Here is an 18,152-nt window from a genome sequence, read left to right as displayed (position 1 = left end):
CAGTTACGAAAGCACAATAGTATTGCAACCTTCTCAAAGAAACCCCTGGCATTTGGCGTGCCCCTGATGTCCAGGTTGAAACTGTGAAACATGTGTTAACAAGCCATGCTCCACCGGACTGTGCATCAATATCATGAACTGAGGCACCCACTCGAGAAATTGAAGAGACCAGCCCAGAACTCACAAAATGTTGGACACATGCCAACAACCCTGCTTCTTTGCAAAAGTCAAACCAACACCGTAAAAGTCAGGTCCTGCCAAACATTACTTGTGGTATGTAAATCCAATTGTAGCAGAGCGGTTTTCGCCCAGTGACTGGCCATTGCTATTATGGGGGTTACAGAGTGGGCAGTAACACTGGCTCGGCACAAGACAAACGGAGGGCTACACACATACACAGGCTGGTTGTGAATGAATCATTGTGTTAGTAATTGCTCTGTCTAACCGCACTATGTGCTATATCTCAGAGCTGCCTGGTTTATTCTGGAGTTCTTTGTTCACTGTTCTAATCATTTTTTTAATCTCACCTTCCCCGGCTGTAATTCACTGGGCAGCATGTGTGCGTGAGGGGCGGAGATCACATCTCCACCCTACCTCAGTGCTCTCGCATTACCTTCCACAGCTATGTGTCTTTAAGCCGAGCCAGGATGGATCATGCATTTCCCGAGCTTTGTGAAAGATGCTGGCAGAGCTGATGTGCTGGCCAGATCAGGCTGTAGGATGATGAAGGGGCTCTGATTTTTCTATGTGGCCAGATAGAGCTTACCTCTTGTAACATGGAAGGCATCTCACAGACCAATGTGTATGAAAAGCCTCTGGCTGAAAACTCCGCTTTAAATCCCACTTCTCTGAGGATGACTCACAGACACTGAAAAGTTCCCAAAGACCCATTTCACGCACGGATCTAAAACCATGTTGTCGGTTCAAAGGACACAAGGCCAGTTGACGGACGCAACCTCGCTTTAGTTGCTGCTGAGGCAAATGTCTCTCCTCCCCGTTCCTGCCCCTCCCAGAGACGGGTGGCTGGAGGGGGAACGCCACCTTTCCTTGTGTTGTATCCTCTGCTCAGCTCCAATTTCTGTTGCTGTGTCTTCTTTTCTCCCTCTCTCCCGAGCACAAATGGAGAGAGAGAAAACCCAACTGGGAGACAGGCTAGAGAGACAGCTTCATTGGAAAAGAGTCATAGCACGGGCTGGCTACAAGCATTAGCATCTCAAAGCTGTACAGCTGTCTGGGAGCCTGTGGCAGGAAATACCACAGGGCGGCCAGAACTGGGAGCATTCAAGGCACATGGCAAAACCTGGCACAGAGTGTCATTTCAGGGATTAGGAATGGAGAATCCATCTCTATATGTTAAATGCACACATCGACATTATTTTTATATAAACATATACCTCTCACATAAGATTTATGTGCTTCTGTTGCATAAATAAATACATAAATATGTAAATTGCCATACACAATGGTTTAGTCCGGGAAAAATGGATTTTCATGTTTACCGTAGTTCCACTACAGTCTAAAAGTGACAGCTGTTCAACCATTGCCGGGGTACAGCCAATTTACTGAAGCAAAATATCACAGGGCTGACCTGGCAAAGATGTTACATACCTTACTGATCCTTAAAGATACAGGCCCCATAGATGTAATATTTATCAACCATGTCCCTACCGCTCACAAAACTTAAGAATCTTAAGTTAAGATGCATGTAACTTTGTAAAGTGTTGGGTAAATGTTCTCTCTTCAAAAATCTCTTATTCTCGGTTATTTACATGTTTGTAGAATTGCAATATTTAGTTATAAATACTCGTTTATTTATTCTTTTTCCCCCCTTCTCAAAACTTTACGTTTTCACAATTATTTGCATTAATTATATAAAATATATTTTTCTCCCATACTGTGAATTGTGCATCTCTCTCTCGTGTATGGGCAGTTTTATTTTTTTAAAATGACATGGAGTTAATAAAGAATATTTAACCGAAGAAAAAAGTTTGCAGATCTACAACGTATTTCATATCCTCAGGATGTTCCAAAGCACTTCATGGCAATGAAATACCTGTACTGTTATATCGGCACACAATTCCCAGCGACAAGCGTAATGTTGTCCTTTCTGTTTCTTCTGGTATAATTCTTTAATTTGATTGGTCCTGTTAAGCATGTGCTTTGCAGAAACCAAGGGAGAATACCAGTGACCAATGACAGAGAAGATATTGCAGCCACGTGCTTCTCATGGACCAATCAGGTTGTTAGAAAGTGACATCGTACCACAGACCAATCAGATGTTTAGAACACACCGTGGGAAGGTAAAGTTTTACATACATAAAAATATACATATACAACTATAAATACAGCATCCTTTACTTATATATTTATTCATGCAACTACCTTTTGCCAAGTCCAAAATGAAACAGGAATAGGGTGGGCAATGTGGAAAGGCAGAGGCCTGGGATCATGGGATGATTTATGCTTTATTGGTCATGGAAAATATATAAAAATCTTAATAAAGCGTCAATGTTTCCAAATCGTGAGATAGGAGCAAGTGGAAAAATCATACTATTGGTGTACTGTTCAAAATTTAGAAATTTCCAGACATCTGAATTTCAGGAAAAGGTTGGCTAAAGTAAATGTTGGTCCCTTTCGAGGACGAGACCAGGGAATTAGTGATGGGGAACATGGAGATGGCAGAAACTCTGAACAAATATTTTGTATCAGTCTTTACGGTAGAGGACACTAACAATATTCCAACAGTGGATAGTCAAGGGGCTATGAGGGGGAGGAACTTAACACAATCACAATCACTAAGGAGGTGGTACTCAGTAAGATAATGGGACTAAAGGCAGATAAATCCCCTGGATCTGATGGCTTGCATCCTCGGGTCTTAAGAGAAGTAGCGGCAGGGATTGTGGATGCATTGGTTGTAATTTACCAAAATTCCCTGATTCTGGGGAAGTCCCAGCAGATTGGAAAACTGCAAATGTAACGCCCCTATTTAAAAAAGGAGGCAGATAAAAAGCAGGAAACTACAGACCAGTTAGCCTAACGTCTGTGGTTGGGAAAATGTTGGAGTCCATTATTAAAGAAGCAGTAGCAGGACATTTGGATAAGCAAAATTCAGTCAGGCAGAGTCAGCATGGATATATGAAGGGGAAGTCATGTTTGACAAATTTGCTGGAGTTCTTTGAGGATGTAACGAAAAGGTGGATAAAGGGGAACCAGTGGATGTGGTGTATTTGGATTCCAGAAGGCATTTGACAAGGTGCCACATAAAAGGTTACTGCACAACATAAAAGTTCACGCGGTTGGGGGTAATATATTAGCATGGATAGAGGATTGGCTAACTACCAGAGAACAGAGAGTCGGATAAATGGTTCATTCTCTGGTTGGCAACCAGTAATGAATGGGGTGCTGCAGGGATCAGTGCTGGGACCCCAACTATTTACAATCTACATTAACGACTTGGAAGAAGGGACTGAGTATAACGTAGTCAAGTTTGCTGATGATACAAAGATGGGAGGAAAAGCAATGTGTGAGGAGGACACAAAAAATCTGCAAAAGGACATAGACAGACTAAGTGAGTGGGCAAACATTTGGTAGATGGAGTATAATGTTGGAAAGTGTTTAGCAGAAAAAATCAAAGAGCAAGTTATTATTTAAATGGAGAAAGATTGCAAAGTGCCACAGTACAGCGGTGTTATGTTCAGAATAACTCCACAAGACTGTATACTGTAAGCTCAAACTGTTATGCCCTTGGTCTCTTTAATGTAACTCCAGAGTGAGGAAGCAACATGGTAGACTGCCTTTTATACCTGCTTGCCTAAGTTGTGCAGGTGACCCCTGGGTTTCCAACAGGTGCACCCTCTGGTGGCAAGTCCCACACACTAGCAAAGTTTACATACACAAGCGGGACCTGGGGATATTTGTGCAGGAAACACAAATAATAGTATGCAGGTATAGCAAGTGATCAGGAAGGGCAATGGTATCTTGGCCTTTATTGCAAAGGAGATGGAGTATAAAAACAGGGAAGTCTTGCTACAGCTATACAAGGTATTGGTGAGGCCACACCTGGAATACTGCGTGCAGTTTTGGTTTTCATATTTACAAAAGGATATACTTGCTTTGGAGGCAGTTCAGAGAAGGTTCACTCAGTTGATTCCAGAGATGAGGAAAGGTTGAGTAGGTTGTGCCTCTACTCATTGGAATTCAGAAGAATGAGAGGTGACCTTATCGAAACGTATAAGATTATGAGAGGGCTTGACCAGGTGGATGTAGTGAGGATGTTTCCACTGATTGGGGAGACTAGAACTAGAGGGCATGATCTTAGAATAAGGGGCCGCACATTTAAAACAGAGACGAGAAGGAATTTCTTCTCTCAGAGGGTTGTAAATCTGTGGAATTCGCTGCCTCAGAGAACTGTGGAAGCTGGGACATTGAATAAATTTAAGACAGAAATAGACAGTTTCTTAACCGATAAGGGGTTATGGGGAGTGGGCAGGGAAGTGGACCTGAGTCCATGATTGGATCAGCCATGATCGTATTAAATGGCGGAGTAGGCTCAAGGGGTTGTATGGCCTACTCCTGCTCCTATTTCTTATGTTCTTATGTTCTAAAAGGTAACTGTCCAAAATTCAGTGGGTGGTGACCCAGCCCTGCGGCACATGTTAAAAGAAAATAGCATAGACTGAAGGCCGTACTATCAGATGAGACACAGTCCATCAAGCATCGATTGACAAACTGATCAGCATGTCCATCCACAAAACCCTCGAAACATCTCACACCTTTCCTCATAACAGGAAGCTCCAAACCCTCGCCCCCCCGCTTCCCCAGTGCACATTCTCTCTGCACTGAGAGACAGGAGACAGCATTACAGGCAGGTGCCACAACACAGTACCACAGATACCAAAAAACACAAAGGATTTTAATCCTACTCGTTCAGCAGAAACCTGGCGGGTGGGTTGTTAAAATCGCCTGGCTTTTATCTGTCCGAAAGCCGTCATGGTCACAACATCTGCAATTTTAACCTGCTCTGCTGAGCAGGCAGCAAGGACATGTTCCCGAACCCTTCAGAACTTTAACAATTTACAAGTCAATTCAATTATTCATACACTCGAAAAAACATTGGAACATTACAGAATTTTTGGTAGTTCAGAATTTTTTGTAGTTGCCAACTGCTGTATTTTAAGAGTTTCAATCCATTGTTGTTTCCTCAATAAAAAATAACCTGCGTTTATATAGCACTATTAATATAGAAAACATCCCAAGATGCTTCACAGAGTCATGAGTAAAAACAGATGCTGTAAAAGAAAGAAAAAGATTGGGAGTGGGTGGCAAAAAGCTTGGTCAAAGAGGTATGTTGTTAGGAGAGTCCTGAAGAGGCGGAGGCGATTAGGGAAGCTATTCCAGAGGGTGCTCAATGGGCAGCTGAAAGCATGGCTGTCAATGGTGGGGCTAAGGGAGGAAGGTTGCACGAGAGGCTGGAGTCAGTGGAACATAGACTTTGGCGGAGCTGGAGGAAATGACAGAGATGGCGAAGTGCCAGGGCCTTGAAGGGATTTAAAGATAGACAAGAGTTTTAAATTTCAGACATTGGAATTCTGGGAGCCAGTGCATGTGAGTGAGGACAACAACCACACCTTGTATTTATATAACACCTTCAAAATAGCGAAACCTTCCAAGGCACTTCACTGGAGTATTGTGAGATTTTAAAAACATTTGACGGCAGGCTGCATAACTAGAAAATTAGCACAGGTAACCAAAAGCTTGGTCAAAGAGGTATGTTTTAAGGAGCGTTTTGAAGGAGGAAAGAGTCGGGGAGAGGCGGAGAGGTTTCGGCAGGGAGCGTTTGGGCGGAGGTGATATGTGTGCAGGCTGGTGCTGGATAGGATACAGACAGCAGCATTTTAGATAAGCTGGAGTTTATGGAGGGTGGGTGATGGGAGGCCAGCCAGGAGAACATTGAACTTAAGGTATGAACCAGGGTTTCAGTGGTGGTGGCAGCAGTGTTACAGAGGTGGGAATAAGCGGTCTTTGTGATGGAGAGGAAAGAGAGTCAGAAACTAAGCTTGAGATGGAACAGGATGCTGAGGTTGCAACCTTGTTTAGCCTGAAACAATGCCCAGGCAGAGAGGAGGAGTCGGCGGAGAGGGAGCAAAGTTTGTGACAGTAAACGGAGACGATGGCATTGCTCTTTTGCATATTTAGCAGGAGGAAATTCTGACTCATCCAAGATTTGAGACAAACAGACTGACTGCACAGATGCAGTAGAGGAGTTGAGAGAGGTGATGGAAAGGTATAGGTTGATGTCATCAGTGTACGTGTGGAAGTTGACCCCATGTTAGTGCATGATATTGCCATGTAGATGAGGAAGTGGAGGGTTGAAGCTTGCATCCTTAGGGGACTTCAGATGTAACAGTGTAGGGATTCTACCCTACGTAAACTAGAGGTGATCCAAAACTCGGCTGCCCGTGTCCTAACTCGCTCCAAGTCCCGCTCAACCATCACCCCTGGGCTCGCTGACCTACATTGGCTTCCGGTTAAAGCAACGCCTCGATTTCAAAATTCTCATCCTTATTTTCAAAATCCCTCCATGGCCTCGCCCCTCCCTATCTCTGTAATCTCCTCCAGCCTCACAGTCCCTCAAGATGTCTGCGCTCCTCTAATTCTGCCCTCTTGAGCATCCCTGATTATAATCGCTCATAACATCGGTGGCCGTGCCTTCTGTTGCCTGGGCCCCAAGCTCTGGAACTCCCTGCCTAACCTCTCCGCCTCTCGACCTCCTTCAAGACGCTCCTTAAAACCTACCTCTTTGACCAAGCTTTTGGTCACCTGCGCTAATTTCTTCTTGTGCAGCTTGGTGTCAAATTTCTATCGCTCAACATTCCTGTGAAGCTACATTAATGCTGCTATATAAATACAAGTTGTTGTTGTTGGATGAGAAGAGAAGGCATTGCTGCAGATGCTCTGGCTTTCTGTTCACTGTTTTTTGTCTTGTATCTGTGTTATATTTACTTTCTGTACTGTAATGCATTAGAGCACTGAGACCCCATATCCCTTTGCGACTAGTACTGAGAACCCATGTCCAAATATGGATAGTACTGACTCCATCTTGCAATATGAGTACTGCTGAGACGCACTCTCCCAGTACAACAACAACTGACCCACTCTCCCAGGTCAACAACTGGTGACCCACTCTCCCAGTACAACAACAACTGACCCACTCTCCCAGTACAACAACTGGTGACCCACTCTCCCAGTACAACAACAACTGACCCACTCTCCCAGGTCAACAACTGGTGACCCACTCTCCCAGTACAACAACAACTGACCCACTCTCCCAGTACAACAACTGGTGACCCACTCTCCCAGTACAACAACAACTGACCCACTCTCCCAGTACAACAACTGGTGACCTACTCTCCCAGTACAACAACAACTGACCCACTCTCCCAGGTCAACAACTGCTGAGACGCACTCTCCCAGTACAACAACTGGTGACCCACTCTCCCAGTACAACAACTGGTGACCCACTCTCCCAGTACAACAACTGCTGAGCCACATTCTCCCAGTACAACAACTGCTGAGACCCACTCTCCCAGTACAACAACTGCTGGCCCACTCTCCCAGTACAACAACTGGTGACCCACTCTCCCAGTACAACAACTGCTGACCCACTCTCCCAGTACAACAACTGCTGAGACCCACTCTCCCAGTACAACAACTGCTGGCCTACTCTCCCAGTACAACAACTGCTGGCCCACTCTCCCAGTACAACAATTGCTGGCCCACTCTCCCAGTACAACAACTGCTGACCCACTCTCCCAGTACAACAACTGCTGGCCTACTCTCCCAGTACAACAACTGCTGGCCCACTCTCCCAGTACAACAATTGCTGGCCCACTCTCCCAGTACAACAACTGCTGACCCACTCTCCCAGTACAACAACTGCTGGCCCACTCTCCCCGTACAACAACAACTGACCAACTCTCCCAGTACAACAACTGCTGGCCCACTCTCCCAGTACAACAACAACTGACCAACTCTCCCAGTACAACAACTACTGACCCACTCTCCCAGTACAACAACTGCTGGCCCACTCTCCCAGTACAACAATTGCTGGCCCACTCTCCCAGTACAACAACTGCTGAGCCACACTCCAAGTACAACAACTGCTGGCCCATTCTCCCAGTACAACAACTACTGACCCACTCTCCCAGTACAACAACTGCTGGCCCACTCTCCCAGTACAACAACTGCTGACCCACTCTCCCAGTACAACAACTGCTGGCCCACTCTCCCAGTACAACAACAACTGACCAACTCTCCCAGTACAACAACTGCTGGCCCACTCTCCAAGTACAACAACTGGTGACGCACTCTCCCAGTACAACTGCTGACCCACTCTCCCAGAACAACAACTGCTGACCCACTCTCCCAGTACAACAACTGCTGACCCACTCTCCCAGTACAACAACTGCTGAGACGCACTCTCCCAGTACAACAACAACTGACCCACTCTCCCAGTACAACAACTGCTGAGACGCACCCTCCCATAACATCAACTGCTGAGACGCACTCTCCCAGTACAACAACTGGTGAACCACTCTCCCAGTACAACAACTGGTGACCCACTCTCCCAGTACAACAACTACTGAGCCACATTCTCCCAGTACAACAACTGCTGGCCCACTCTCCCAGTACAACAACAACTGACCCACTCTCCCAGTACAACAACTGCTGGCCCACTCTCCCAGTACAACAACAACTGACCCACTCTCCCAGTACAACAACTGCTGGCCCACTCTCCCAGTACAACAACAACTGACCCACTCTCCCAGTACAACAACTGCTGAGCCACATTCTCCCAGTACAACAACTGCTGGCCCACTCTCCCAGTACAACAACAACTGACCCACTCTCCCAGTACAACAACTGCTGGCCCACTCTCCCAGTACATCAACTGGTGACCCACTCTCCCAGTACAACAACTGCTGAGACCCACTCTCCCAGTACAACAACTGCTGGCCCACTCTCCCAGTACAACAACTACTGAGACCCACTCTCCCAGTACAACAACTGCTGGCCCACTCTCCCAGTACAACAACAACTGACCCACTCTCCCAGTACAACAACTGGTGACCTACTCTCCCAGTACAACAACAACTGACCCACTCTCCCAGGTCAACAACTGCTGAGACGCACTCTCCCAGTACAACAACTGGTGACCCACTCTCCCAGTACAACAACTGGTGACCCACTCTCCCAGTACAACAACTGCTGAGCCACATTCTCCCAGTACAACAACTGCTGAGACCCACTCTCCCAGTACAACAACTGCTGGCCCACTCTCCCAGTACAACAACTGGTGACCCACTCTCCCAGTACAACAACTGCTGACCCACTCTCCCAGTACAACAACTGCTGAGACCCACTCTCCCAGTACAACAACTGCTGGCCTACTCTCCCAGTACAACAACTGCTGGCCCACTCTCCCAGTACAACAACTGCTGACCCACTCTCCCAGTACAACAACTGCTGGCCTACTCTCCCAGTACAACAACTGCTGGCCCACTCTCCCAGTACAACAATTGCTGGCCCACTCTCCCAGTACAACAACTGCTGACCCACTCTCCCAGTACAACAACTGCTGGCCCACTCTCCCCGTACAACAACAACTGACCAACTCTCCCAGTACAACAACTGCTGGCCCACTCTCCCAGTACAACAATTGCTGGCCCACTCTCCCAGTACAACAACTGCTGAGCCACACTCCAAGTACAACAACTGCTGGCCCATTCTCCCAGTACAACAACTACTGACCCACTCTCCCAGTACAACAACTGCTGGCCCACTCTCCCAGTACAACAACAACTGACCAACTCTCCCAGTACAACAACTGCTGACCCACTCTCCCAGTACAACAACTGCTGGCCCACTCTCCCAGTACAACAACAACTGACCAACTCTCCCAGTACAACAACTGCTGACCCACTCTCCAAGTACAACAACTGGTGACGCACTCTCCCAGTACAACTGCTGACCCACTCTCCCAGAACAACAACTGCTGACCCACTCTCCCAGTACAACAACTGCTGACCCACTCTCCCAGTACAACAACTGCTGAGACGCACTCTCCCAGTACAACAACAACTGACCCACTCTCCCAGTACAACAACTGCTGAGACGCACCCTCCCAGTACATCAACTGCTGAGACGCACTCTCCCAGTACAACAACTGGTGAACCACTCTCCCAGTACAACAACTGGTGACCCACTCTCCCAGTACAACAACTACTGAGCCACATTCTCCCAGTACAACAACTGCTGGCCCACTCTCCCAGTACAACAACAACTGACCCACTCTCCCAGTACAACAACTGCTGGCCCACTCTCCCAGTACAACAACAACTGACCCACTCTCCCAGTACAACAACTACTGGCCCACTCTCCCAGTACAACAACAACTGACCCACTCTCCCAGTACAACAACTGCTGAGCCACATTCTCCCAGTACAACAACTGCTGGCCCACTCTCCCAGTACAACAACAACTGACCCACTCTCCCAGTACAACAACTGCTGGCCCACTCTCCCAGTACATCAACTGGTGACCCACTCTCCCAGTACAACAACTGCTGAGACCCACTCTCCCAGTACAACAACTGCTGGCCCACTCTCCCAGTACAACAACTGGTGACCCACTCTCCCAGTACAACAATTGCTGGCCAACTCTCCCAGTACAACAACTGCTGACCCATTCTCCCAGTACAACAACTGCTGACCCACTCTCCCAGTACAACAACTGCTGGCCCACTCTCCCAGTACAACAACTGCTGACCCACTCTCCCAGTACAACAACTGCTGGCCCACTCTCCCAGTACAACAATTGCTGGCCCACTCTCCCAGTACAACAACTGCTGACCCACTCTCCCAGTACAACAACTGCTGACCAACTCTCCCAGTACAACAACTGCTGAGACGCACCCTCCCAGTACATCAACTGCTGAGACGCACTCTCCCAGTACAACAACTGGTGAACCACTCTCCCAGTACAACAACAACTGACCCACTCTCCCAGTACAACAACTGCTGAGACGCACCCTCCCAGTACATCAACTGCTGAGACGCACTCTCCCAGTACAACAACTGGTGAACCACTCTCCCAGTACAACAACTGGTGACCCACTCTCCCAGTACAACAACTGCTGAGCCACATTCTCCCAGTACAACAACTGCTGGCCCACTCTCCCAGTACAACAACTGGTGAACCACTCTCCCAGTACAACAACAACTGACCCACTCTCCCAGTACAACAACTGCTGAGACGCACCCTCCCAGTACATCAACTGCTGAGACGCACTCTCCCAGTACAACAACTGGTGACCCACTCTCCCAGTACAACAACTGCTGAGCCACATTCTCCCAGTACAACAACTGCTGACCCACTCTCCCAGTACAACAACAACTGACCCACTCTCCCAGTACAACAACTGCTGGCCCACTCTCCCAGTACAACAACTGCTGACCCACTCTCCCAGTACATCAACTGCTGAGACGCACTCTCCCAGTACAACAACTGCTGACCCACTCTCCCAGTACAACAACTGCTGAGACGCACTCTCCCAGTACATCAACTGCTGAGACCCACTCTCCCAGTACAACAACTACTGAGACCCACTCTCCCAGTACAACAACTGCTGAGACCCACTCTCCCAGTACAACAACTACTGGCCAACTCTCCCAGTACAACAACTGCTGGCCCACCCTCCAAGTGCAACAACTGCTGAAATGCACTCTCCCAGTACAACAACTGCTGACCCACTCTCCCAGTACAACTGGTGACCCACTCTCCCAGTACAACAACTACTGAGACGCACTCTCCCAGTACAACAACTGCTGACCCACTCTCCCAGTACAACTGCTGACCCACTCTCCCAGTACAACTGGTGACCCACTCTCCCAGAACATCAACTGCTGAGACGCACTCTCCCAGTACAACAACTAGTGACCCACTCACCCAGTACAACAACTGCTGACCCACTCTCCCAATACAACAATTGCTGGCCCACTCTCCCAGTACAACAACTGGTGACGCACTCTCCCAGTACATCAACAACTGACCAACTCTCCCAGTACAACAACTGCTGACCCACTCTCCCAGTACATCAACAACTGACCAACTCTCCCAGTACAACAACTGCTGAACCACTCTCCCAGTACAACAACTGCTGACCCACTCTCCCAGTACAGCAACTGCTGGCCCACTCTCCTGGTACATCAACTGCTGGCGCACCCTCCAAGTACAACAACTGCTGAAATGCACTCTCCCAGTACAACAACTGCTGACCCACTCTCCCAGTACAACTGGTGACCCACTCTCCCAGTACATCAACTGCTGAGACGCACTCTCCCAGTACAACAACTGGTGACCCATTCTCCCAGTACAACAACTGCTGACCCACTCTCCCAGTACAACAACTACTGACCCAGTACGACAACTGCTGACCCACTCTCCCAGTACAACAACTACTGACCCACTCTCCCAGTACAACAACTGCTGGCCCACTCTCCCAATACAACAATTGCTGGCCCACTCTCCCAGTACAACAACTGCTGACCCACTCTCCCCGTACAACAACTACTGACCCACTCTCCCAGTACAACAACTGCTGGCCCACTCTCCCAGTACAACAACTGCTGACCCACTCTCCCAGTACATCAACTGCTGACCCACTCTCCCAGTACATCAACTGCTGACCCACTCTCCCAGTACAACAACTGCTGACCCACTCTCCCAGTACAACAACAACTGACCCACTCTCCCAGTACAACAACTGCTGACCCACTCTCCCAGTACAACAACTGCTGACCCACTCTCCCAGTACATCAACTGCTGAGACGCACTCTCCCAGTACAACAACTGCTGACCCACTCTCCCAGTACAACAACTGCTGAGACGCACTCTCCCAGTACATCAACTGCTGAGACCCACTCTCCCAGTACAACAACTACTGAGACCCACTCTCCCAGTACAACAACTGCTGAGACCCACTCTCCCAGTACAACAACTACTGGCCAACTCTCCCAGTACAACAACAACTGACCAACTCTCCCAGTACAACAACTGCTGACCCACTCTCCCAGTACAACAACTGCTGGCCCACTCTCCCAGTACAACAACAACTGACCAACTCTCCCAGTACAACAACTGCTGACCCACTCTCCAAGTACAACAACTGGTGACGCACTCTCCCAGTACAACTGCTGACCCACTCTCCCAGAACAACAACTGCTGACCCACTCTCCCAGTACAACAACTGCTGACCCACTCTCCCAGTACAACAACTGCTGAGACGCACTCTCCCAGTACAACAACAACTGACCCACTCTCCCAGTACAACAACTGCTGAGACGCACCCTCCCAGTACATCAACTGCTGAGACGCACTCTCCCAGTACAACAACTGGTGAACCACTCTCCCAGTACAACAACTGGTGACCCACTCTCCCAGTACAACAACTACTGAGCCACATTCTCCCAGTACAACAACTGCTGGCCCACTCTCCCAGTACAACAACAACTGACCCACTCTCCCAGTACAACAACTGCTGGCCCACTCTCCCAGTACAACAACAACTGACCCACTCTCCCAGTACAACAACTACTGGCCCACTCTCCCAGTACAACAACAACTGACCCACTCTCCCAGTACAACAACTGCTGAGCCACATTCTCCCAGTACAACAACTGCTGGCCCACTCTCCCAGTACAACAACAACTGACCCACTCTCCCAGTACAACAACTGCTGGCCCACTCTCCCAGTACATCAACTGGTGACCCACTCTCCCAGTACAACAACTGCTGAGACCCACTCTCCCAGTACAACAACTGCTGGCCCACTCTCCCAGTACAACAACTGGTGACCCACTCTCCCAGTACAACAATTGCTGGCCAACTCTCCCAGTACAACAACTGCTGACCCATTCTCCCAGTACAACAACTGCTGACCCACTCTCCCAGTACAACAACTGCTGGCCCACTCTCCCAGTACAACAACTGCTGACCCACTCTCCCAGTACAACAACTGCTGGCCCACTCTCCCAGTACAACAATTGCTGGCCCACTCTCCCAGTACAACAACTGCTGACCCACTCTCCCAGTACAACAACTGCTGACCAACTCTCCCAGTACAACAACTGCTGAGACGCACCCTCCCAGTACATCAACTGCTGAGACGCACTCTCCCAGTACAACAACTGGTGAACCACTCTCCCAGTACAACAACAACTGACCCACTCTCCCAGTACAACAACTGCTGAGACGCACCCTCCCAGTACATCAACTGCTGAGACGCACTCTCCCAGTACAACAACTGGTGAACCACTCTCCCAGTACAACAACTGGTGACCCACTCTCCCAGTACAACAACTGCTGAGCCACATTCTCCCAGTACAACAACTGCTGGCCCACTCTCCCAGTACAACAACTGGTGAACCACTCTCCCAGTACAACAACAACTGACCCACTCTCCCAGTACAACAACTGCTGAGACGCACCCTCCCAGTACATCAACTGCTGAGACGCACTCTCCCAGTACAACAACTGGTGACCCACTCTCCCAGTACAACAACTGCTGAGCCACATTCTCCCAGTACAACAACTGCTGACCCACTCTCCCAGTACAACAACAACTGACCCACTCTCCCAGTACAACAACTGCTGGCCCACTCTCCCAGTACAACAACTGCTGACCCACTCTCCCAGTACATCAACTGCTGAGACGCACTCTCCCAGTACAACAACTGCTGACCCACTCTCCCAGTACAACAACTGCTGAGACGCACTCTCCCAGTACATCAACTGCTGAGACCCACTCTCCCAGTACAACAACTACTGAGACCCACTCTCCCAGTACAACAACTGCTGAGACCCACTCTCCCAGTACAACAACTACTGGCCAACTCTCCCAGTACAACAACTGCTGGCCCACCCTCCAAGTGCAACAACTGCTGAAATGCACTCTCCCAGTACAACAACTGCTGACCCACTCTCCCAGTACAACTGGTGACCCACTCTCCCAGTACAACAACTACTGAGACGCACTCTCCCAGTACAACAACTGCTGACCCACTCTCCCAGTACAACTGCTGACCCACTCTCCCAGTACAACTGGTGACCCACTCTCCCAGAACATCAACTGCTGAGACGCACTCTCCCAGTACAACAACTAGTGACCCACTCACCCAGTACAACAACTGCTGACCCACTCTCCCAATACAACAATTGCTGGCCCACTCTCCCAGTACAACAACTGGTGACGCACTCTCCCAGTACATCAACAACTGACCAACTCTCCCAGTACAACAACTGCTGACCCACTCTCCCAGTACATCAACAACTGACCAACTCTCCCAGTACAACAACTGCTGAACCACTCTCCCAGTACAACAACTGCTGACCCACTCTCCCAGTACAGCAACTGCTGGCCCACTCTCCTGGTACATCAACTGCTGGCGCACCCTCCAAGTACAACAACTGCTGAAATGCACTCTCCCAGTACAACAACTGCTGACCCACTCTCCCAGTACAACTGGTGACCCACTCTCCCAGTACATCAACTGCTGAGACGCACTCTCCCAGTACAACAACTGGTGACCCATTCTCCCAGTACAACAACTGCTGACCCACTCTCCCAGTACAACAACTACTGACCCAGTACGACAACTGCTGACCCACTCTCCCAGTACAACAACTACTGACCCACTCTCCCAGTACAACAACTGCTGGCCCACTCTCCCAATACAACAATTGCTGGCCCACTCTCCCAGTACAACAACTGCTGACCCACTCTCCCCGTACAACAACTACTGACCCACTCTCCCAGTACAACAACTGCTGGCCCACTCTCCCAGTACAACAACTGCTGACCCACTCTCCCAGTACATCAACTGCTGACCCACTCTCCCAGTACATCAACTGCTGACCCACTCTCCCAGTACAACAACTGCTGACCCACTCTCCCAGTACAACAACAACTGACCCACTCTCCCAGTACAACAACTGCTGACCCACTCTCCCAGTACAACAACTGCTGACCCACTCTCCCAGTACATCAACTGCTGAGACGCACTCTCCCAGTACAACAACTGCTGACCCACTCTCCCAGTACAACAACTGCTGAGACGCACTCTCCCAGTACATCAACTGCTGAGACCCACTCTCCCAGTACAACAACTACTGAGACCCACTCTCCCAGTACAACAACTGCTGAGACCCACTCTCCCAGTACAACAACTACTGGCCAACTCTCCCAGTACAACAACTGCTGGCCCACCCTCCAAGTACAACAACTGCTGAAATGCACTCTCCCAGTACAACAACTGCTGACCCACTCTCCCAGTACAACTGGTGACCCACTCTCCCAGTACAACAACTACTGAGACGCACTCTCCCAGTACAACAACTGCTGACCCACTCTCCCAGTACAACTGGTGACCCACTCTCCCAGTACATCAACTGCTGAGACGCACTCTCCCAGTACAACAACTAGTGACCCACTCTCCCAGTACAACAACTGCTGGCCCATTCTCCCAGTACAACAACTACTGACCCACTCTCCCAGTACAACAACTGCTGGCCCACTCTCCCAGTACAACAACAACTGACCAACTCTCCCAGTACAACAACTGCTGGCCCACTCTCCCAGTACAACAACTGGTGACGCACTCTCCCAGTATAACTGCTGACCCACTCTCCCAGTACAACAACTGCTGACCCACTCTCCCAGTACAACAACTGCTGACCCACTCTCCCAGTACAACAACTGCTGAGACGCACTCTCCCAGTACAACAACAACTGACCCACTCTCCCAGTACAACAACTGCTGAGACGCACCCTCCCAGTACATCAACTGCTGAGACGCAATCTCCCAGTACAACAACTGGTGAACCACTCTCCCAGTACAACAACAACTGACCCACTCTCCCAGTACAACAACTGCTGAGACGCACCCTCCCAGTACATCAACTGCTGAGACGCACTCTCCCAGTACAACAACTGGTGAACCACTCTCCCAGCACAACAACTGGTGACCCACTCTCCCAGTACAACAACTGCTGAGCCACATTCTCTCAGTACAACAACTACTGGCCCACTCTCCCAGCACAACAACAACTGGCCCACTCTCCCAGCACAACAACAACTGACCCACTCTCCCAGTACAACAACTGCTGGCCCACTCTCCCAGTACAACAACTGCTGGCCCACCCTCCAAGTACAACAACTGCTGAAATGCACTCTCCCAGTACAACAACTGCTGACCCACTCTCCCAGTACAACTGGTGACCCACTCTCCCAGTACAACAACTACTGAGACGCACTCTCCCAGTACAACAACTGCTGACCCACTCTCCCAGTACAACTGGTGACCCACTCTCCCAGTACATCAACTGCTGAGACGCACTCTCCCAGTACAACAACTAGTGACCCACTCTCCCAGTACAACAACTGCTGACCCACTCTCCCAATACAACAATTGCTGGCCCACTCTCCCAGTACAACAACTGGTGACGCACTCTCCCAGTACATCAACAACTGACCAAGTTGTCTCCCAGTACAACAACTGCTGACCCACTCTCCCGGTACATCAACTGCTGACCCACTCTCCCAGTACAACAACTGCTGAACCACTCTCCCAGTACAACAACTGCTGACCCACTCTCCCGGTACATCAACTGCTGACCCACTCTCCCAGTACAACAACTGCTGGCCCACCCTCCAAGTACAACAACTGCTGAAATGCACTCTCCCAGTACAACAACTACTGACCCACTCTCCCAGTACTACAACTGGTGACCCACTCTCCCAGTACAACAACTGCTGGCTCACTCTCCCAATACAACAATTGCTGGCCCACTCTCCCAGTACAACAACTACTGACCCACTCTCCCAGTACAACAACTGCTGGCCCACTCTCCCAGTACAACAACTGGTGACGCACTCTCCCAGTACAACAACTACTGACCCACTCTCCCAGTACATCAACTGCTGAGACGCACTCTCCCAGTACAACAATTGGTGACCCACTCTCCCAGTACAACAACTGGTGACCCACTCTCCCAGTACAACAACTGCTGAGACGCACTCTCCCAGTACATCAACT

At 49.3% G+C, this 18,152-nt stretch overlaps 1 protein-coding gene across 6 annotated transcripts in view; it reads right to left on the bottom strand.

Annotated features, from left to right (window-relative positions):
• LOC139280179 (oxysterol-binding protein-related protein 8-like) overlaps positions 1 to 2,109 on the bottom strand; it is a 159,925-nt gene extending 157,816 nt beyond the window's left edge. For 4 of the 6 annotated variants that reach the window (XM_070899745.1, XM_070899748.1, XM_070899751.1 and 1 more), the window contains exon 1: positions 2,054 to 2,109. Coding sequence is in view for 1 of the 6 variants with exons in the window: in XM_070899746.1 (XP_070755847.1) it covers positions 767 to 787 (21 nt within the window). In the remaining 5 variants the exon portion in view is untranslated. Of the gene's footprint in view, positions 1 to 766; positions 1,236 to 2,053 lie in introns of those variants that run through there. The other 2 variants (XM_070899747.1, XM_070899746.1) reach the window with 1 other exon arrangement.
• Between the last annotated feature and the right edge of the window lie 16,043 nt (positions 2,110 to 18,152).

The sequence above is a fragment of the Pristiophorus japonicus genome, chromosome 14 (assembly GCF_044704955.1).
Source record: "Pristiophorus japonicus isolate sPriJap1 chromosome 14, sPriJap1.hap1, whole genome shotgun sequence".
Taxonomy (NCBI): Eukaryota; Metazoa; Chordata; class Chondrichthyes; family Pristiophoridae; genus Pristiophorus; species Pristiophorus japonicus.
The sequence above is the reverse complement of the archived record's forward strand: the minus strand, read 5'-3'. Positions and strand labels throughout refer to the sequence as shown.